Source organism: Ictalurus punctatus, chromosome 17 (genome assembly GCF_001660625.3).
Source record: "Ictalurus punctatus breed USDA103 chromosome 17, Coco_2.0, whole genome shotgun sequence".
In the NCBI taxonomy this organism is placed as follows: Eukaryota; Metazoa; Chordata; class Actinopteri; order Siluriformes; family Ictaluridae; genus Ictalurus; species Ictalurus punctatus.
In genome coordinates, this window is record NC_030432.2 from 11925086 (window position 1) to 11946850 (window position 21765).

The 21765-nt window shown below is 36.4% G+C and overlaps 2 protein-coding genes across 4 annotated transcripts in view; one reads left to right on the forward strand and one right to left on the reverse strand.

Moving 5' to 3' along the window:
* The first annotated feature begins 6625 nt into the window (after positions 1-6625).
* Positions 6626-20386, forward strand: slc47a3 (solute carrier family 47 member 3). 2 transcript variants are annotated; one of them, XM_017491762.3, is made up of 17 exons: positions 6626-6769; positions 7057-7158; positions 7320-7388; positions 10626-10774; positions 10882-10924; positions 11048-11092; positions 11161-11258; positions 11397-11494; positions 14068-14181; positions 14342-14409; positions 14540-14648; positions 18903-18978; positions 19335-19404; positions 19571-19703; positions 19785-19879; positions 19973-20015; positions 20127-20386. In XM_017491762.3, the coding sequence occupies exons 1-17, from the start codon at positions 6665-6667 to the stop codon at positions 20333-20335; spliced, it is 1626 nt and encodes a 541-aa protein (XP_017347251.1). In that variant the 5' UTR covers positions 6626-6664; the 3' UTR covers positions 20336-20386. The 2 variants fall into 2 exon arrangements, with proteins under 2 accessions (XP_017347251.1, XP_017347250.1); XM_017491761.3 differs by having other exon boundaries at positions 19571-19879.
* Positions 20372-21765, reverse strand: part of slc47a4 (solute carrier family 47 member 4) — a 199147-nt gene continuing 197753 nt past the window's right edge. For both annotated transcript variants that reach the window (XM_053687500.1, XM_017491758.3), the window contains 3 exons: positions 21601-21695; positions 21395-21502; positions 20372-21295 (listed from right to left, as the gene is read on the reverse strand). In XM_053687500.1, the coding sequence (XP_053543475.1) occupies positions 20930-21295; positions 21395-21502; positions 21601-21695 (569 nt within the window). In that variant the 3' untranslated portion in view covers positions 20372-20929. The remainder of the gene's footprint in view (positions 21296-21394; positions 21503-21600; positions 21696-21765) is intronic.

The window sequence follows — 21765 nt, forward strand, 5'->3', positions numbered from 1 at the left end:
ATGATTTATAACATTGTGGTAAATGTTAAAGGTTGTGAGTCTGTAGCTAGGGAAGTTCCAGACCAGTAGGGTACTTGGTTTATGATCTAACAAGTAACTTGTCTCCATACACATTGGAGTAATACAATAGGGAATGACTCTCCCCCTTACTGGTCAACAGAGCAAGGCTTGAACATGCATAGATGAATTTGTTGCAGTTTGTATGTTGATGAATGCATCAATGAGCTCTGAAAACTGAGCTCTGAAATCTTTCTACCTTACGTAGAAAACGTTTGTTGGGAGAGGATTGTATGGATGGCAGCTAGCTGTTGTTGCTATTGCCCAAGTATTCTTCTTTGGGGTAGGAATACCTGCTGTAATTGTCCATAACCCACTACATCCTTGGTATAAGAAGTCTTCTGTCAGACTCAGGTCAGTTTGGATGCAGTTTTAATGAACAGATTAGGACAGACACACCAATAGAGCAAAGCAATTATCTGAAAGACTCTGTGTCTGATCCAATAGTAACAGAATAAGAATTACTAAATTGTAGTAATATTGTACAATAGAAACAAATATTGTAAACAGAGATTTATAAATGCTAATGTCAGCATTGGTATAAGTTCTAGGGAGAACATGGGAAAATCTTCAGGTTCAGGAATTTGATGTATGTGTCTAATGTCAAAATCAAAGAATTTATCACAAAAAGTTTTCATCGGTGAGTTCAAAAGACATATTAGACTTTTTATTAGTTGTTGTGGAGATTTTTTTTATGGCTTAAGTAAACAAATCCAACCTCTGTTTGGCAGACCTGTGCACCACAGTCATTATATTTGATGACATCATGGACACGGCAGAGACAGTTGAATAATAACAGCTCATACAAAAACGTGAATTTCACAAGCAGTATAATCTCCTACTATGAGGTCACACTTGCCAACTGTACACAAAACCACACAAGAACTTTAGTCTGGAAAGGTTGAAGCCATTTGAGAATCAGATCAAATTAGCACAGAGCAGGGAGACACAAATATATGCACTCCTCCTTGATCCACCGGAAGAGCCTACAATGAAATATAAACATCAGCTTTAACAAGGAGAGGCAGAGCGTGACTGTAAAAAAAGTCAAGGCCCTACCACAAAATCTCATTTTACTGTTGAGGCAATTAAGAGGTCAGATGCCTAACGAATAAGCAGTTAACAAGCGGTTGGATGTGCAGTGGCACTCTGATCACTATGATCATGAGTCTCTGGGAACATGGGAAAATGTAATTACAGTGCTTTTCTCTCATTTACTGTTTTTCAAACACCCATTCATTATCCAGAAACAAGAACATGTACGGTGCACCCGTTAGGCCTATTTATACATGAAAGTATGATTCTAAATTAAAGTAGGCACGGAATTTACTTTGCTGAGGTGGCATGACAAGGGATCATTTCAATGATGAACTCTAGCAAAGAGATTAACCATTTCTACAACAACTGGTTGTTGGTTCAACAACTTCAAAAGAATTTGTAAGAATATTCAAAGATGTCTCTTAGTTATAAGCAAATAATATTTAGAACCACTGTACACCAGAGTACTCACCTCACTGCTGTAAGAAACAAGATTCAGCAAAACAAAATCCAGCAGTCTCTTGTTATATACAATATTTCCCTTAGGGGATTTCCCCCCTGGTTTGGTAAGTACCAGTACCTACATCCTGTAGTAACTTTGACCACATGTGCAGGAAGAAAGTAATATTATTATTTAAGTTCATGCTGAAGGCAGAATGCAAACATTGGACAGTTACTGTAAATACAACAGCACAACTGTGATTATCTATGACCAAATAAATACTGCAGTAATAACACTCCCTAATTCCCTCTTGTGTTATATTGTTGGCAATTATATATATATATATATATATATATATATATATATATATATATATATATATATATATATATATATATATATATATATATATGCAAATCTTGTCCAGTAAAGACTCATAAATGCTAAACATATTGAACAAGACACCAGTAATAAATTGAATAATACAATTTATATGTGTGAATTAAAATACAATAGGGCATACTGTTAATGGAAAATAAACAACAAAGTTAAAAAAAACATAATCCTTTGTTGACGAAAAGTCCTTTGTCGTTAAGTTTCTTTCACCATAACAATTACATTTTTCTCTTTGTTAAATAACATGTTTTTAAATCTGATTCTATTATACTAGGAATATTTGGAGTCTCCTCCATACAATCCCCTGTGAATTGGCTGTTTTCTATAAATATCATAATGTATTAGAATAAGCACGTTAATATAAACCTGTGATTGCCCTGATAAATCTGATGTTATAGAAAATTATTCAACACCTTCTGACCGATCAGATTTGATCATTCAACTGTGCTGTGGTGTACAGCATATTATTGAATTTTGTGATGTGTGCCAGGATTGGACCAGAGAACTGGATACATATGCAGGTTGAAATAAGCAATGAGGTTTATTGTTATAACAAACAAGCAGGGCAAAACAAAGCCAAAGACAAACAACAAGGTAACGGGCTCAAAAACAATAAACAGAACACAAACCAAGTAACAATCTGAAAACCAAAGCAAAATCCTGCACGACAAATACAGACAAGAACACAAGTAACAGTGACTTAATAGTGTAAGCAGGGAATGCAAATTAGCAATGAGCAGTATATACTGTATATTCACAGAGTCGAAGGAATAACAGGTGAACCTGTTTAGAATGCCAATGAGTTTGAGCAATTTGAGCTGGGAGGGACTTGGAAAGTGTGCATGGTTTCAGACTGGGGATTTGTGGAATTGGGGTTCCCCCAGAGCAGGGTGTTTGTGAAGAAGACTCTTGATACAATTAATATTGAATATAGGATTAAGCTCATGCCAGAATTATGGCAGTGTATAAATTAATCAAGAACATCAAGACTGTGAAACAATAATTAAACCTACAAATTAAATAAACATTGATGCAGGTGTCTCTTTCAATTTAAGCAGGATTTTGAACCCAAAAACCCTCACCAGCTGCTACTGCTGTATCAAATAATATGTGCTGTATTTTTCATCACTATGTTGCAGCATACTCTCACCATCCACTTTATTAGGAGCACCTGTACACCTGCTTATTTATGCAGTTATCCAATCAGCCAATCATGTGGCAGTTAATGTTCACCTCAAACATCAGAATGGGGGAAAAGTGCGATCTCTATTACTTTAACCGTGCCATGGTTGTTGGTGCCAGAAGGGCTGGTTTGACAGTTTCAGAAACTGCTGATCTCCTGGGATTTTCACACACAATGGTCTCCAGAATATACACAGAATGTTCAGAAAAACAAAACACATCCTGTGACCGGAGGGTCTGTAGGATGAAACACCTTGTTGATGAGAGAGATCAGAGGAGAATGACCAGACTGAGCCTACAGAAAGTCTATAGTTTGAGCAGGTTTGAGCTGACAGGAAGTCTATAACCAGACTCTGGGGCTATCATGGGCACAGACTCACCCAACCTGGACACTTGAAGATTAGAAGAAATAAAAAAATCACATGATCTATTTCCAGTCTTCTACTATCCAGTTTGGGTGAGTCTGTGCCCATGATCGCCTCAGATTCCTGTTCTTGGCTGACAGGTGTGGATCCTGATGTGGTCTTCTGCTGTTGTAGCCCATCCACCTCAAGGTTTGATGTGTTGTACATTCTGATGCTTTTCTGCTCACAATGGTTGTAAAGAGTGATTATTTGAGTTACTATATTCTTCCTGGCAGCTCAAACCAATCTGGCCGTTTCCTCTGACCTCTCTCAACAAAGCATTTCCACCTACAGAATTGTCACTCACTTAATGTTTTTTGTTTTTCACACCAGATTGTTGTGTGAAATTTCCAGGAGATCAGTAGTTTCTGAATTGCTCAAACCTGCCTATCCAGTACCAACACCCATGCCACAGTCAGTCACAGAGATTACAGTTTTTCTTCATTTTGATGTTTGATGTGAAGATTGACTGAAGCTCTTGACCAGTATTTGCATGCTTTTTTGTACTGAGCTGCTGCCATATAATCGGTTGATTAGATCACTGCATGAATGTGCAAATGGACAGGTGTTCCTAATAAAGTGAATTGTGAGTGTATATTGTATTTTGTTAATGTACTTTCTTATCTATGCTCTTGCCCTGTGAAAAAAGAAAGAAACCTTACAATAACCTGGTTACATAAGTGTGCACACCCCATATTTTTGTTAAAGAACATTATGCTCGTAATACAGAACTTTTTTTGGTTAAAAGTCTCCAAATGTAGCACATCTTGATTTGGCCGTTTTATTCCTCTTGCAAACAATACTTTAGGTCCATCAAATTGCAATGATCTTTTGTGCACAGCCCTCTTCAAATAATTCCACAGGTTTTTGATAGGATTTAGATCTGGGCTCTGACTGGGCCATTCCAAAACATTCGTCTTCAGCTGTCTAACAGAGGCCTGCATGCTGTTTTGTTGTTGTTGTTGTTGTTGTTTTGTTTTTTTTTTTTGCCAAAATGGGTATTTGAAGTTATCCATGATACCCATGATCTTGATTAGAGCCTTAGTCCCAGCTGAAGAGTTGCAGCCCTATAGCATGCTGCTGCAGCCACCATGCTTCATTGTGGGTATGGTGTTCTTTGGCTGACATTCTATCTTGTTTTTGTGTAGAACATATCTTATAGAATTATGCTCAGAAAGTTCTACCTTGGTCTCAACAGATGAAAACACATTTTGCCACATGGTTTGGGGTTGATTTAGGCGGAGTTGGATATTTTTTCTAGCTCCCCTACCCCAAAACTCAGACTTGTGATGAATATGAAAGATTGTTGTCAAATGCAGGGAGTGACCAGTGCATGGCAAATATTTCTGCAGCTCCTTTAACCTTGCCATAGGTTACTTGGCAGCCTGACTGATAGATTTTCGTGTTGTCCTTTCATCAGCTTTGAAGGGACGTCCTGTTCTTGGTAATGTCACTGTGGTGCCCCATTTTCTCCACTTGTTGATGATAAACTTCACAGTGTTTCATGGTACATCTAATGTTTTGGAATTTCTTTTGTTCCCCTCTCCTGATTAATATCTTTCAACAATAAGATCCCACATGTGTTTTGTAAGCTCTTTGCGAACAATGGTTTCAGCAGTCGGATGAAACCAAGAAGATATCAAGAAGCTCTTACAGAAACAGCTGATCATTATTTGGAGTTAATCAGAATCACTTAACTGATGACAGGTGTATGATAATTACTTTTGAGCATGGAATTTTAAGAGGGATGCGCAGGCTATTTTAATGAGCTGTAATGAGAGAGGGCATTGAGACTCCAGCCGATTCGCATTTGAGCTTTTTGCAACTTGTGAGGAAGCAGCTCCACCATATGGTCACACTGTCTAGAGACTAGTGAGCAATTTTCCTAAAACATTCAGCTATCCTGCCATCTACTGGTATGAGCCACATATTTATGCTTATCAACTTTTTCTTAAAAAGACAAAAGAGAAAAAAGAAAAGAAGAGAAAGAAAAAAAAGAAAAGAAAGAAAAAAGAAAAGAAAGAAAAAAGGCTAGTCATCTTACAGTAAATGTGTGTTTTTGTTTGTTTGATTTGCAGGTAAAAATATTACCTACTCTAGCCTATATTCCACACAGACCATACAGCATTGACTATTTAATAAAAAGCAGTGTTCATTTATACAGTTATTCTGTATCTCATCCTTGCTGAAAAAACAAAATAAACCATCACAGAAATTCTACTGGTTTCCACTACAAATACCATTATAAACCATCAGCTAACCATTAAAACCATTACCATTACTTGTCCTAAATAACATAACATGCCACCAATAGAAGACAACAAATTACCAGTAGAGACCATTATAACCATTTTTTCAGCAGGTATAATTTGTCTACACCACTTGGTTTCTGTGTAGAGTATCTGTAATTTATAGAGACACAACATGATGGTTATAATCCATCCATCCATCCAATTTCTGTACCGCTTACCCTTACTGGGTCACAGAGAACCTGGAGTCTATCTCAGGAGGCATGGGACACAAGGCAGAGGGAACCCTGGACGGGGTGCCAATCCATCGCAGGGCACAATCACACATCCATTCATATACTACGGACACTTTTTTGGACATGCCATTGAGCCTACAATATATGTTTTTGGACTGGGGGAGGAAACCAGAGTACCCGGAGGAAACCCCGAAAGCACGGGGAGAACATGCAAGCTCCGCACACACACAGGGCTGCAGTGGGAATCGAACCCTCAAACCTGGAGGTGTGAGGCAAACGTGATAACCACTAAGCCACCATGATGATGAAAATGATGCTGATGATGATGATGATTAATAATAATAATAATAATAATAATAATAATAATAATAATAATAATAATAATTATTATTATTATTATTATTATTATTATTATTATTATTATTATTATTATGGAAACCAAACATGAACTAAAAAGATCTGTTCTCAGAAAATTCCAGGAAAACCAAACGTAAACAGTAAAGCTGTTTCTGCAGCAGCTCTTGGCTGGTTGATTAGACAGATCAGATAGGCTGTGCTTTACTGTTTATTTTTATTGGGGGCGGAGTTCACAAGCGAGTTAATGAAACACAAATACCCTTCAGTCCTCCTCAGTACTGGATCTTTCAACCAGTTGAAAAGATGGCTGAATATCTGAACAACGCTTTCCTCAGGCGTCTTCGCAGTTTCATACCAGTCGAGTTCAAAACCGAAGTGAAGGAGCTGTCATCTCTGGCTTTGCCTGTGGTTAGTAGTGTGTTTGTGAGTTGTTGTTATGTGCTTTATATAAGTTCATAGCGAGCTCGTATATTGTATTATCAAGTGAGTACAGGAGACTCGTCCATCCCGGTGTCATGCTACCTTCAAGAAGTTCCTGCATTCGTAGAAGTTTTTCTCGCTAGAGAACACACCAGAGTCTATTGGTCTTTTCTTGTTAATGATTATAATTCATCCTCGAAAACTAAACCCATAGCCGTTATGTCTCTGTGTCTTTCGTGTACTACACTAACCTTCTACTTGTTTTATCCCACTAGTTTTTGTCCTACATTATGGTCTACTTGATCGGTTTTGTCAGCGTTATATTTTGTGGACATTTGGGAAGGACAATCCTGGAGGGTGTGGGCCTAGCTACAGCTGTAAGAACATTTAGACTCTTCCCTTTTTATTTACTCTTCCCTGGTTTATTTAGATAACCAGCATTGCCAGTACCCCTGATGTAATGTTGTTTGCTGGTTGCAGTTTTCACAAAAGAGTTTTGGAAATACAAGTTGTTGTTTTTTTGTGTTTTTATTTACAGGTTATAAACGTTTCAGCTGTTTCTGTAGGCTATGGTTTGGCATCAGCCTCTGGCACATTAGTATCTCAAGTATACACGCACACAAACACACGCACACACACACACATACACGCACACACACCCCACTGATGCAAAAATAATCCAAAATCCTCAGGTAGTCAGTAGTTTTATTTAAATTTGCTGTATATCAGCGTTTGGCTGATGGCCATCCCTGGTGAAAAAAAACAATAGAAACCAGTATAGAATTTGCAATGGTTTTAATGGTTATAATGGGAATTGTATTGGTTTTAATGAAAACTGTAATGGTCCCTGTGGGTCTCTACTGGTAATTTGTTGCCTTCTATTGGTGGCATGTTTTGTCTGGTGGATACCATTAAGGACCAATAATGGTAATGATTTTAATGGTTAGCTGATGGTTTGTAATGGTATTTGTAGTGGAGACTATTAGAGGTTCTGTGATGGTTTCTATTGGGATTTTTTTTTTTTTCCCCCAGCAGGGATTACACTTCCAGTTTTTTTGAATTTGTTAATAAGTTTGGTAACAGTGTCGTGTATGCCAGTATTTTGCGAACAATATTCAAAAGCAATTCCAAACTGTATTTGCAATTGCATTTCCTATTTGTGGATGCATAAATTGTGGAATTCAAATGAAAATGTAAATCATGTATTACCATTTGCATTGTCATTTACACTAACATACAGTGTCTGCCAAATATAAAATGGAAATGCAAAGTGCATTTGCAATTGCATTTCCCGTGTGTTACGCGTTATGACCCTGTCATATCGAAATAACAATAGCAAGTACCCCGTTTGTTATTTTGTTTCCTCATTTCCACAAGTAAATACACAGACACATGTTTACAACTCACAACAGATATGAACAACAACAAAAATATAACGAGTAAACAAAGAACCAGGAAAAAAAACAAACAAAGAAAAACAAAACATTGGACCAGGGGTAATATATAATTTACAATAAATGAAATTTGAGAAAAGAAAAAGTAAAAATGCCTTGTGTCCTCTATTACTTTTCCCTTTTCCCCTCCCTCCCTCCCTTTTATATGCAACACACAATCAATAGTAATAAATAAAGAGGGTTTTTACAGACAAAATGTGCACTTATGTATAAAAAACTTGGCTAGATAGTATTTACTAAAAATAATAAAGAGGAGTTTTACAGACAAAAATTTGCACTTATGTATAAAAAACTTGACTAAATAGATTTATTAGAAAATACTTATATTTTAAATTCTTCTTAAAGTTATATAAGTCAAATAGGACATCCTTAAACAACAAAGAAAAATTGTCTAAGAGAGAAGCACAGACAAACAAACAGAATTTCCTACAAAAAGTAGCTATGTGGACACAATCCCAAAAAAGGTGAGGGCCAGATTCCTCTTCCTCTCCACAAAAGGAGCAAAGGGGATCCTTCTCAGGAAAGATTTTTTTTTAAATATATAAAGCTTGACAGTGTAAAATCGATGTAGCAACTTGAAAGATACCTCTTTAACCTTATTAGTGATTAAATGTTTGTGGGGTAAAGACCACACTTTCTTCCAAGGAATATCATTAAGATAATTACCCCTATAAGATAATACAGAAGGGACAGTAATTATATCTTTCTGAAAGAGTTATCTATTCTTTCTATTCCTGAGAGAAGGACTGGACAAAAAGCAAACCTTCCCTCTATCCATCCATTACTATGGCAAAGTGTCGTGAGTTCAAGAATCGCCCCAACCAGTTTATCTTAAACATATTGTTTAAAGAAAATTTAGACCCCTGTGTTCAAAGCTGTTTATGACAACAGATTTTTTGATTTAATGTCTTTCGTGTTTCCAAAAGAAGTCAAAAAGCATTCTGTCAACCTCTACACAAATTCATTTGTCCACTTGAAAGAGAGAGCAGGGTAGGTCAATCTAGAACCACCCACCCGTTTGGCGAGGAGAGCCCTTCCTCGTAGAGACAAATCTCTTTGGAGCCAGGAATTTACCTTTTTCTTAGCCTTAGCAATTACCGGATCAAATTTTAGTTTTCCTCATGCATTGTCATCTTTGCAAATGTCTATGCCCAAATAATTTACTTGAGACTTAACAGGAATATTGTGCAGGGATGGGGCAGAACAAGACTTTAAAGGAAGCACTTCACATTTATCAAAATTCAAAGAAACACCAGAAGCTTTAGAGAAAACTTTGATGTGATCAAGAGCGGTAGGGATCTGTAAATAATATATTTTTTTAAGTGTGGTGTCCTCAGCTAATTAGCTTATAAGGATATGTTTATCAATTATCTTAATCCCTTGTAATTTACTATTTAACAAAAAAAGGTAAGGAGTTGAGCAGCTATTAAGAACAAGTAAGGCGATAAGCAAACGGGGTACTTGCTATTGCTATTTCAATAGGACAGGGTCATAACCCGTAACACACGGGAAATGCAACTGCAAATGGACTTTGAGTTTCCATTTGAAATTTGGCAGACACTGTATGTTAATGTAAATGAAAATGCAAATGGTAATACACGATTTGCATTTTCTTTTGACTTATGTCACTAGTTATGCGTCCACAAATAGGAAATGCAATTGCAAACTGTATTTGCAATTGCATTTCCTATTTGTGGACGCATAAATAGTGACATAAGTCAAAAGAAAATGCAAATCTTTGGAATATTGTCCGCAAAATACTTCTATAGTCGTGTGTGATGTGCTTACCATGTTTCCTGTTAAAGTCCAATGCAAACTTGTGACAGCTTCCCGATACAGCCATGAGAATGCTTTCAATACGTTATTCGTTTGTCAAAGGCATTCTTAAAGACAATCTGATAAATATATATAATATAAATTAAGTATGAACATTTTTGGAAGATATTTTGCTAAAAAGTTCATTTCTCCTGTGTATGGAGACTTTTGAGACACCCTGTATAATAAAGTCTCTACTGAATTAATATGAATCATATTGTAGTAAGTGGCACTAAATCGCAAGACAGTTTTGCTTACCTTTACGTCAGTGTTTGGCCAATGACCACATCTAGAGGAATTTTTCCTGTAATCTAGTAGTCCAAAAATATCCTTATTCTATCAGAAGTAAGCCAAAAAGCTAAAACCCTATTAAATAGACTTACAGTACAGTTTAGAGAGACACACCCTTAAAAGTTTTTTGGATAACTATTGTTGGATTCAAAGAATAATCAACACATTTATAGGGAGGCCTCACTTACAGGATATATTATATATGATGTGTTGTAACATCCCACCCCAATATGTTTGGTTCCTATTAATAATCCTGTGCTGTTTCTGTTAAACAATATTAACAGACTTTTGGGAGTGGTAACCTTAAGCGAGTTGGAGTGATTGTGCAGAGGACGTTTCTCATCTTAATGTTGGCCTGCTTCCCTTGCTGGGCCATTTTAATAAACACAGAGTCATTACTGATTGCTGTTAAACAGAACCCAGAGGTTGCTAGGTTGGTTTATTATTGCTAAATATTATATATATAAATAATTGTGTTTAAAAATCTGGATTTTCTTTAGCCTAAATACCTGAGTTTCCAGTCATGTTTGTCTGTTTCAGAGTATCTCAGTTATATGTGACGATTTACATGCCTGCTCTTCCAGTAAGTATATATACCTTATATGTACCTTGACAACACTAAAACACTCAAATTTAGTACAGTATATACTGTATAGTTCACAAAGAAGAATCATATACAGTCCTCTGTGGGGATTTTTCCTTATAGGGATTATTTACATTCATAGCTGAGGCAACATATCTGCAAAATCAAGTAAGTAAATAAGAAAACAAGTTAGTATGGTGTAAAAAAAAAAAAATTAATTAAGCATCTCCTTCTAGGGAATCATATGGCCATTGGTCATCTCTGGAGCTGTGAGCAATGTGATCAATGCCTTGTGCAACTACATTTTTATTTTTGTTTTGGATCTTGGCATCGTGTGAGTAGAGGAAATTAGTGATGGTTCAAGTATACATCATCCAACTATAGAAATGCCTGACCATATTATGTGTAAAGAGATCATGATGGAACATAATTTAACAAAAAAGCACTGTTAATGTGACTTTTTAATCTACAGTGGATCAGCAGCAGCCAATGTTGCCTCACAATATGTCATGGCTATTATGCTGTTTGTCTACATCCTGTATAAAGGTCTTCATAAGGAGACTTGGCACGGTGAGTTCATATAATATAACCAGTTCTTTAATGATGGTTTCAGATCTAGTCTTTATTTATTTATTTATTTATTTATTTATTTATTTATTTATTTATTTATTGTGATAAATGAGCATTTTGACATTTTTCACAATCATGATTAGTTTATATATATGAGGGTTTACATGGTTGTTCTTCCGGTAAGTATATACAGTCCCCTCTGAAACTATTAGACTGAAGACATTTGGGTTTGAGATCAAAAGATGAATATGAGAAGAGAGTTTTGAATTTCAGCTTTTATTTTCTGGTATTTATATGTACATGGAACATAGCACAATTTGTATCAGACCACCCAATTTGTGGACAAGCAAAAATATTGTAACATGTGACTGACAGGTGTTGTTGTCATCCAGGTGTGTCATATTAGATTGATTTTCTAAACAATAAATAGCTCTGAACATCAACACTTGGTTTTAGCCTTCAGTTTGACCTGTGAAGATTATTGGTTAACCTGTTATTAAAAAGGATAAGCCAACATGAAGATCAAAGAGCTGTCTATTAGAGAAAAGCAAGCCATTTTAATGCTGAGAAAAGAGGGAAAATCGATCAGAACCATTGCACTGGGCATAGCCAATACAACAATTTGGAATGTCATGAAAAAGAAAGAAACCACTGGTCTACTGAGCAACAGACATTGAATGGGTCAGCCAAGGAAAACAATAACAGTTGATGACAGAAACAGTCAGTGACATCACCAGCAACCTCCACAGGGCTGGGGTGAAGGTCTCACAATTCACCACTCGAAGAAGACCTTGAAGAAGCAGAAATATAGAAGCCATAACACAAGATGCAAACCACTCAGTAGGAATCGAACAGCCAGATTGGGATTTTCAAAGAAATACAGATATGACCCACAAAGATGTGGACCCAAGATTAACCTCTACCAAAGTGATGGAAAGGCCAAATTGTGGAGAGTGTGGAAAGCATCTGCTCATGATCCAAAACATACAAGCTCAACTTGGGCTTGCATGGCTGATTCAGGAACAGGATCACTACTCTTCATTGATGATGTAATTCATGATAGTAGCAGCAGAATGAATTCAGAAGGTTACAAATTTACAGATAAATACATCCAAATTAATCGAGAGGAACTTTATCATGCAGCAAGACAATGATCCAAAACACACTGCCAACTCAACAAAGGACTTTATCAGAGGAAAAAGGGGAAGGTGTTCAACTGGACAAGTCAATCATTAGACCTTAAACCAGTTGAGCATGCATTTCACCTACAGAAGAGGAGACTGAATGGAGAAACCCCTGAAACATACAACTGCTGAAAAAGGCTGTGGTAAAACCCTGGAAAAGCATCACAAAAGAAGAATGCATCAGTTCGGTGAAGCCAGTGAGTCGCAGGCTCGATGCAGTTATTGCAAGCAAAGGATATGCAACCAAATATTAAGTGTTATTTAATTTACTTATTACTCGTCCAACTCTTCATCTCCCTCCACTGGCTTCTTGTAGCTGCCCGTATCAAATTCAAGGTCTTGATGCTCACATACAAGACCTTGTCTGGAACAGCACCCACCTACCTCAACACTCTCCTGAAGGCTTACATTCCCTCACGCAATCTGCGATCAATTAATGACCGACGCTTAGTAGTGCCTACTCAGCGTGGCTCAAGTTCCCTTTCCAGAATCTTCACACTAACTGTTCCTCAGTGGTAGAATGAACTTCCAACCTCAATCCGGACCACAGAATCTGTCACTATTTAAAATAAAACAGCTAAAGACCCACCTCTTCCGTGAGCACTTAACTAAACCCTAAAATGCCAACCCCACCTTATTATAAAAAAAAAACAAAAAAAAACTTACTCACTCTTACACCTCTACTCTGCGCACTTTGGTTCTCTAGAACTCAATTATAAATCTCGTATGGTAGCACTACTTGTATTGTTCTCCGCTTGATATATCGCTTTGCTTGTATTCCCTCATTTGTAAGTCATTTTGGATAAAAGCATCTGCTAAATTAATAAATGTAAATGTTTGAATTTTGCTCGCCTACAAATTGGGTGGTCTGATACAAAAGGTTTTATGTTATTTAACACCTCTAGATGTAAATACCAGGAAATATAAGCTGAAATCCTAAACTTTCATCTCATATTCATCTTTTGATCTCAAACTCGAATATATTTGATGTAGCGTACAGAGAAATGAATTGGCCTTGCTGTTCCAGTAGTTTTGGAGGGAATGTATAATTCAGTATAATTGTGCAGTTTAATATATTAAAAACAATTGACTATTATTTATTATTGTATCTGATAGTATCTTCAGTAAAGACAGGATGCAGGATATATGCAATATGATTGATTTGCATATACACAAGAATAAATGTTATATATTTACTTTTACAAAAGCCTCAGTATCGTCAAAAGAGGTGATCTCACACAAACCTCAACTCATACAAACTTTTGTTTTTAAAGTATACATGTATGCACAACTACACGTAAATACAGATATGAACTTATTTATAGATGGGTTCACTCTGGAAAGTCATAAGCTAGTGATGTGTACATTCCATGTCTCTCCACTGTGCAGGCTTGTCCATGGATTGTCTACAGGAGTGGGGTGATTTTATGTGGCTGGGTATTCCAGCCATGTTAATGCTGAGTACAGAGTGGTGGACCTATGAGCTGGGTTCATTTTTGGCAGGTAAAATGTATAAAAAAAGATTTTTTGGCAAATGATTAATAGTGTTTTGAAGGAAATGATAATGTTTAGCCTTGTAAAAGTGCCAAGGACATATATAATTTAAATATATACTTTATCCTGCAGTGTTGAAAATTTTTGCTATCTGTATCTTGCATGGCAGGTTTGATAAGTGAAGTAGAGCTGGGAGCCCAATCAGTTATTTATGAACTGGCAAATATTGCATATATGGTAAATACTTCAAGGATGTTCTGATAAAGTAATTCATCTATGTTAGTAATGTATTTAAATCTAAATAATGTTGTTGACCACATCCATATTGAACACTGTCAAAACATATATTTGTATTTTTTTTGGACAGTGTCCTATAGGCTTCAGTGTGGCAGGCAGTGTGAGAGTGGGAAATGCTCTGGGGGCTGGAAACCCTGAACAGGCCAAACTGTATGCCAAGCTCTCTATAGCCTTCGCAGGTACTTCTGGGTGCAGCAGCATAACTGTGAAAGTGTTTTATTATAAGCTTCCTGAACAAATCTTTGTCAGGGGTTGGCTTAATAATGTTCTTTAAGAATGGTCTTTCATTAAGGAGCATCTCCTAAAACCTATCTTAAGTAAAAAATAATATATAAACTTGTTCATAAATTAAGGAGTAACCTGACCCATTCATTATTAACTGCCTTATTTGCATCTTGCATGCAGTCCTACAGCAGAGGGCGAACATTTTGGTATAAAAATGTTCACTGATCCATTTGTCAAAACTGTGATTTATTATTAGGGGGTCAACCCTGTTGTAATTGCAAGGATTTTTTTTCGGGCTGAAACCATATTGTAATTGTAAGGATTTTTATTATTATTATTATTTTTATTCTGCCCTAAAACTGATCGTGCAGACCAAACTGTAAGGCCTAGAGAGCTGAAAGTTAGCTGGGAAGGTAGTACACCAGAGTACTACAGCATCGCAAAGTTTCGGCACTATCAGCCAGATGGTGACTGTATAGTGAGCATGTTTTGAAAAATGGCCATAACTTTTGAACCATTTGTCACAAACGCAAGTCTCTTATATCTAACAAAACGCATATCTCTGATTTCATTTCGGCCTATAAAAATATTCCACCATCTTGGAGTATTTGTAAAACTGACCTTGGTTTTTCGTCCGATTGGGACCAAACCAGTGCCATACGATTCTATGGAGTCTCACTATAAAAAGTTATCATAAAAAGTTTGAACTTTTGACTTGACGTAGCTACGGTATGCAAAAACACAGGAAGTAGGTGTGGCTACTTTTACGTGAATGTCTATAACTCTTGAACGAAATGAGATATCTTCACCAAATTTGGCATGGTTATGTCTTAGGACAATCTTTGGTAGTACAGAGAATTTGGTGCAGTTTTTCCACAGGGTGGCACTGTAATACTGAAAAAAATCATGAAATTGGCTGTAACTATGCAACGGTTGATCAGATTCACTTCAAAATTTGCATTCAGTGTCTTTGTCACAGTTGCCATCACACTCTATGAAGACATTCAGGTACATTAACAAACATGGCCACCATTGGCCAATCAAATTTCAGTAGGTATCATTCAAGGTTACCAATGGCTGACCGGAACCAAACTTGGTAGACCTATTTGACTCTTTGTCTAAGAGGTTTGCGCCAAAGTTTGAAAGAAATTGGCCAATGGGTGGTGATATCACGATTTTTGTCAGTTAACAGTTGTATATAATGCAGTGTTTTGAACAAACCTAACCACTATATATCAAGTGATAGGCCTTCTCATTCTGAACATATTTGCCTCAAGAAACATTGGTGTCTGTTAAACTGTTCGGTAAATATTTCAGATAATCTTATAAACCTACTTTTTCTAGCTAGTCATAGGTTTTTTCATCAAGTGAAATACATCTATTGCAAGATAATACTGTGGGCGTGTTAGATCAATAGTTATCAAAAAAGTTTAACTTTTGATTTACCCTCACAAGGGCACGTCAAAAGGTTTGAAGTGGGCGTGGCCACTTCTACTTAAATTGCTATAACTCTTACACGACTCTTGAACTTGTCAAAAATGGAGGAGTTTGGCCACTTGGTGGTGCTATAACAGTAGAAAAAATCTTGAAAATGGCTGTATAAATGGTGTGTAAATGATTGAATATCATTCCATGTTTCAGATATACACATATTCTTTGTATAAAACATTAGATCTTCTGATTCTGAGCAACTTTGCCTCTAGGACCACTGCAGTCAATCAAATTGTTCGTTAAATATTTTAGATTATTTCAGAAACATAGTTTTGCAAAGTAGTGTTAGGTTTTTTGCTCAACTATAATAATCCTATAGCAGGATAATTCTTTGGACTACGTAGATCAGTAATTATCAAGAAAAATTTGAACTTACCCACGTAAGGGTACATCAAAAATTTTGAAGTGGACATGGACATTTTTACTTAAATGGCTATAACACTCGAACGGAATGAGATATTTTCACCAAACTTGGGATACTTACTTATGGGTTCAATCTGAGAACAATTTTTTAAAAATACTCATTGTGACCAGTTGGTGGTGCTATAACAGAACAAAATATGAAATTGAGAGTAAATGTGGAACCATTGGTCCAATAGACTTGATAAATAAATCTTGCAAGAATTGTCCTTGTCCAAGGTCCAATCAGCATATAAGAGGACAATTGTGAATATTAAAAAGCATGGCTGCCTTTGGTCGAGCAATTAAGGGCCCTAAATGGCTTGAACCCAGATAATTGCTGCTTGCAGCTATATTTATTATTATTATTATTATTATTTAGTTATTATTCTTGATATTATTGTTGTTGTTGTTGTTGTTGTTGTTATTATTATTATTATTATTATTATTATTACTCCACTCTTGAGTCTTTGGCAGCCCATAGAACCGAGGACAGTCTGCACTGTTACAACAGCAAAGCTGGAGTTGCTACCTCAGACCCTCTACCGCCACCAACTGTCCAAATTTTCACTTATGTTTATGCTAATAACTTTTGAAGCGTAAGGAATTGAAAAAAAAAAATTCTCTTCTGATTCCTTGGCTCAAGCTGATTCATTTGCATCATATGATATCATGAAAATTTTCTACCATTTTGAATTTTCTGGAAACATTTTTTTTTCAAACTCCTCTTAAGCACTTTGCCAGATTTTCACCACAATTTAACCAGATCATCTTCAGACAGTGTTGGTAAAAAGTTATCAAAAGCTTTTTGATAGACCAAACTGTTCTTGTATAGCGCATCAATGAATTCGACAAAGAGCACGTCAAAAGGGACATGAGGCTGTATCTCTGCAAAGGTTTGGCATATTAAGATGAAACTTGGTACGTGTCATCAAAAGCATGGCCTGATGGTACCTGCACAGCTTTGCTGCAGCACCGCCTAGTGGTCACGAGATAAGAAAAATGGCATATTTTGCTTATAACTTCTGAACCAAAAATTAACTGATGTCCTTGTCTCATTAGATTCGGTACAGTATACTGTTAAACGGTACCCAACTGCTCCATGTCAGACTATTTTGAACATCGGCCAGTTTGAATTTTGAAGTACATTTGTATATTTTACAAATGCATTGGCATATTGTTGCGAAAGTTGGTATGTGTTATCGGCACCATGACCTGAAAGTTCTCAAGAAGTTTTGACCTTGTGTTCAGAAAGTATAATGAAATTTTTAAAAACGCTAATAGCTTTGGAATAGTTTTGCCTATTGTAATGAAAATGATCTTGATAGATTCTGTGAGTTATGCCAAGAACAATGATACTATTCCATAGTTTATCGAACTTACTGTCTGCCATTTTGAATTTTGTTGAAAACCTACTTTCTCGAATTTCTCTTAGACTGTTGGCCCGATTTCCCCCTCACTTTTAAATCGCTTATGAATGAGTGTGCATTTCACTTTCGTATTAGCAACAAATTTGGGGCAGCAATTGCTTGAATAATGGGTTCATTATTAGTCTTAATGAAAAACACAACAACAACAAAACAGTACAATGACAAACTCGTTTATATTAATCAAAGCACTTTTGAGTCAAATCTTTGTTGAAATTATTCCTTGTTTGACTGTCAGACCTGCGCACACAGTCTCTGTGCAATGTCGTTCCCCTTTTTCCTCACCATGACATGCTATTTAGAAAATAATATATCCTGTGCTCTCTCTTCCAATCAAAGGTCATTTCTGTTGTAAATTGTTGATTATGCTGTTGTCTTCGGTCTACCATTTATAAACCCTATCTATGGGCATCTATTTATACTGTCTCAGTTGCTTATGCATCTATAGAATTGACTTCTGGATGGTGAATTTACTGTTTGATAACTTGCAGCTTTTTTTGCCAGGACAGCGGTGAAGTCAACAAAAAAGGACTTAGACCTTAATGATTTAATTTCTTTTACTGTAGGCAGTTGGGGTACACTCACAAAACAAGCTTGTATGCAACATAAGTCCATTGTTAAGTTGTTTGCTATTCACTAAGATTCGTCATTATCTGAAAACACACCTATTTTTGCATTATAGTGGCAAAAAGACAACAGAAAAGTATGAAATAATTAATTTCAATAATGGGTGTGACAATTAGTCAGAAAAAATTTCAATATTGTGGCATGTGTAATTGCTCAGCAGAGTTGCTGTGGCTGTAAACATATGACTGTGTGTCTGGCACATTTAAATCAATCCCACTGTTCATTGACATGCTCCATGTTAATTATACTGTGCTTTTGAAACAGTCTCCATATCAGTGTGCTTGGCAGTTGTCATTGGCAGTCTCAAAGATGTCATTTCTTACATCTTCACTAATGATCAGTGAGTGCACCACACTTAATTCATTATTAATTTACTAAACATTGTAAAGTAAATGCTTTTATTGTTGTCATTTTACCCACTTTTTATTTGAGAATATTTTTATAGATGATCTCAAACCATCAATGAGCTATCTATTAATCATTCATATGTGATCTCAAAATTGTGCTATCATTTACTTTCACTGTAAGTTATAGATTTTTAATGGCATCACTCATAGTTTTCTTTCAATGACTCAACTCCTTCCTGAACTTTGTCCATGTAATACATGACCTATTAGAGTTTATGTGGTTATGTGACAGCGAAGGGTGGGAAATAATTGAACTGTGTGTTGACAAAATGTCCATATCTTCTCACAGACAGATTAGAGAGAGAGTCAGTAGAGTAATGGTACTCTATGCCCCTTTCCATCTCCTTGACACAATAGCAGTGAGTAATGAGCCAATTAGTTAAAGTTTAAACTCCATTTTATATTCCAGTGCACAATTAACAGAGAATTGTTATTATTGTAACATTGGAACACATTTTTGCATAGGAAAATTGGTCAAAGCTATACATAAAGAATGTGTTTAGACTCTGTTTCTTCACTAATCAGGCAGCTGGTGGGAGTATTGTCAGAGCCCTAGGAATGCAGATGTTTGGGGCAGCTGGAAACCTGGTTGGATATTATGGCATTGGCTTTCCTATTGGAGTGTCTCTGATGTTTGCTGCTAAAATGGGCATATTTGGTAGGAATATAACTTTTTCTCCCACTCTCTTTTATTGTTCAAGTTCTTCGCATTCAGTCATGCTTCTCTTGTCTCAAATAGGTCTTTGGATTGGCCTTTTAGTTTGCGTGTTCCTGCTGTCAGTTTTCTTCATAGTTCTCCTAATAAAGATAAACTGGGTGAAAGCCACAGAGGAGGTGAGAGCTCCAGGGGGAAAAAAATCATTTGACTTGTATCTATCATTATACCCCTACTACATCAGTGACATTAACACCTTGCCCTGATCACAGGCACAGAAAAGAGCTGGAATACAGTCGGACTGTGCAGAGGACGGTAAGAATCTCTCTGATATTTGGTACTGATTTTTAGTTTAGAATACCTAAAGTAACTGTAATAAGAATTGGGCAGAGTTTTATCACATTAACAGAATCTTTTTATTGGCAGATACAGTACAGCAGGCTAACAACGTGCATCTGAGTGATGGAGGTGCTCACACTGACACCGAGATGCTGACAGAGAATCTGCCCAACTTGACTACAACAATAAACGCTCTACCTTTAGGGGTCTTGGTGGTCCGAAGAGGCCTGACTCTATTGGCTATGTTCATGATTCTGGCTGTAGGGATTGCTTTAAGTGTACTTGTGAAGATGTAGCAATGTGCTCAGTTGGCCTTAAACCATGTTAGAAAGTTAGTAGTCAAAGGGTATTTATTGTATGGACTTTCACTCTGTCTTGACCTTCAGACAAAAGGCTACATGAAGGTGCAATGCTACATACATACAGTAGGTTTACAATCTCTTGTTATATGTTTCAGAAGTTATAGAAATGCACATTTTAATACATTATTAAAATTATTATTATTGTTACAAAGTGACATTAGTTCTTTGTTTATGCAGTTCATTCCATTATTCATATAGATGTGCAATTAAAACAAATATTAATTAGCCTACGTCTTAGCCTAACACAATTTTCCTATGTTATTTTCTTTAGATAGAGAGATAATAACTAATTTTGCTGTATTACTTATGATTCACGATTGTATTACGATTATGTATGATTGTATTTCTACCTCATGTATTGATAACATTCTCACATTTCAGCAGTGTCTATATACCATATTGTATCCTGGTAGTTTAAATGACACTAAGATCAATACACTAAAATCATAATACAGTATACAGTATAAGATCAATACCAAATGAAAACCTTGACGATTATCCAGAAAGAATCCACTAGTCTCAAAAGGACTACATATATGTGGCAATGGAAGAAGATAAAGTGGAGTTTTCTAAGGCCAAAGTGCTATTGGTGATGGAAGCAACCTCAGGCAGAGGCAATGTGAAATGTGCAGTAATCCCTACAGTGAGGATAAGTACAGCAGTCAGAGCAGTCAGTCCTCTCCTGATGATGAGCTGAGAAGTGGAGAGTTGGTTTTCTTTGCTCATTCGTCCTTCCTGAGTTAAGCTTAGTTTCTTCTGTGAGGTGGAGTGTTGATTTTCATTTCTCATTCCTCCTTCCTGAGTTTCTCTCAATCTTTCCTGAGCCGCTGAAGTGCTTTTTTCCTCGTCCACGTCTTGAGAGTTCACGGCTGTGTAGCCATTCTGATTCTGACGCTGATTTACAGTGATTAATATATTATTTGTTGTGCTTGCCAATACTTAATCAGAAATGCTAACAAAAAACAACTTGCATTTCAGGAAAGAGAAACTCACCTCTAAATTACTAAGTGCAAGAAAAAAGCTATCGGAGAGCCGGTGGCTGGATCTAAACTCTGTGTGCATTACACCTCTGCTCTTCCCTTTTCCAGCTCGCTCAACAGCCTTAAAGAAGCATAGGTGCTTAGCGGTAAATCATGAAATCTGGCTAATTGTGACCATAAACACAAGTTCATGCGAGATAAACACTTGATAGGACATACCTCTTCGGTTATCTTCTTCCAGTTTAATTTGAAGATTATGACAATGAAAAAGATTGATAGCAAGAAGACAGCAATAAAAAGGCCCCACCAAAAGCCTGTTAACAAAGAAAAAAGATTGGCTTTCTATAATATTTTCGGCTACAAACCCAGAACAATTCTGCTGAT

Bases quoted from the DNA above. Each gene is read 5' to 3' on its own strand.
- slc47a3 (XM_017491761.3), top strand. From the start codon at position 6,665: ATGGCTGAATATCTGAACAACGCTTTCCTCAGGCGTCTTCGCAGTTTC. The intron at 11,093-11,160 runs GTAAGTAAATAA...ATCTCCTTCTAG, and splicing joins CAACATATCTGCAAAATCAA to GGAATCATATGGCCATTGGT. The intron at 14,649-18,902 runs GTACTTCTGGGT...CTTTTGAAACAG, and splicing joins GCTCTCTATAGCCTTCGCAG to TCTCCATATCAGTGTGCTTG.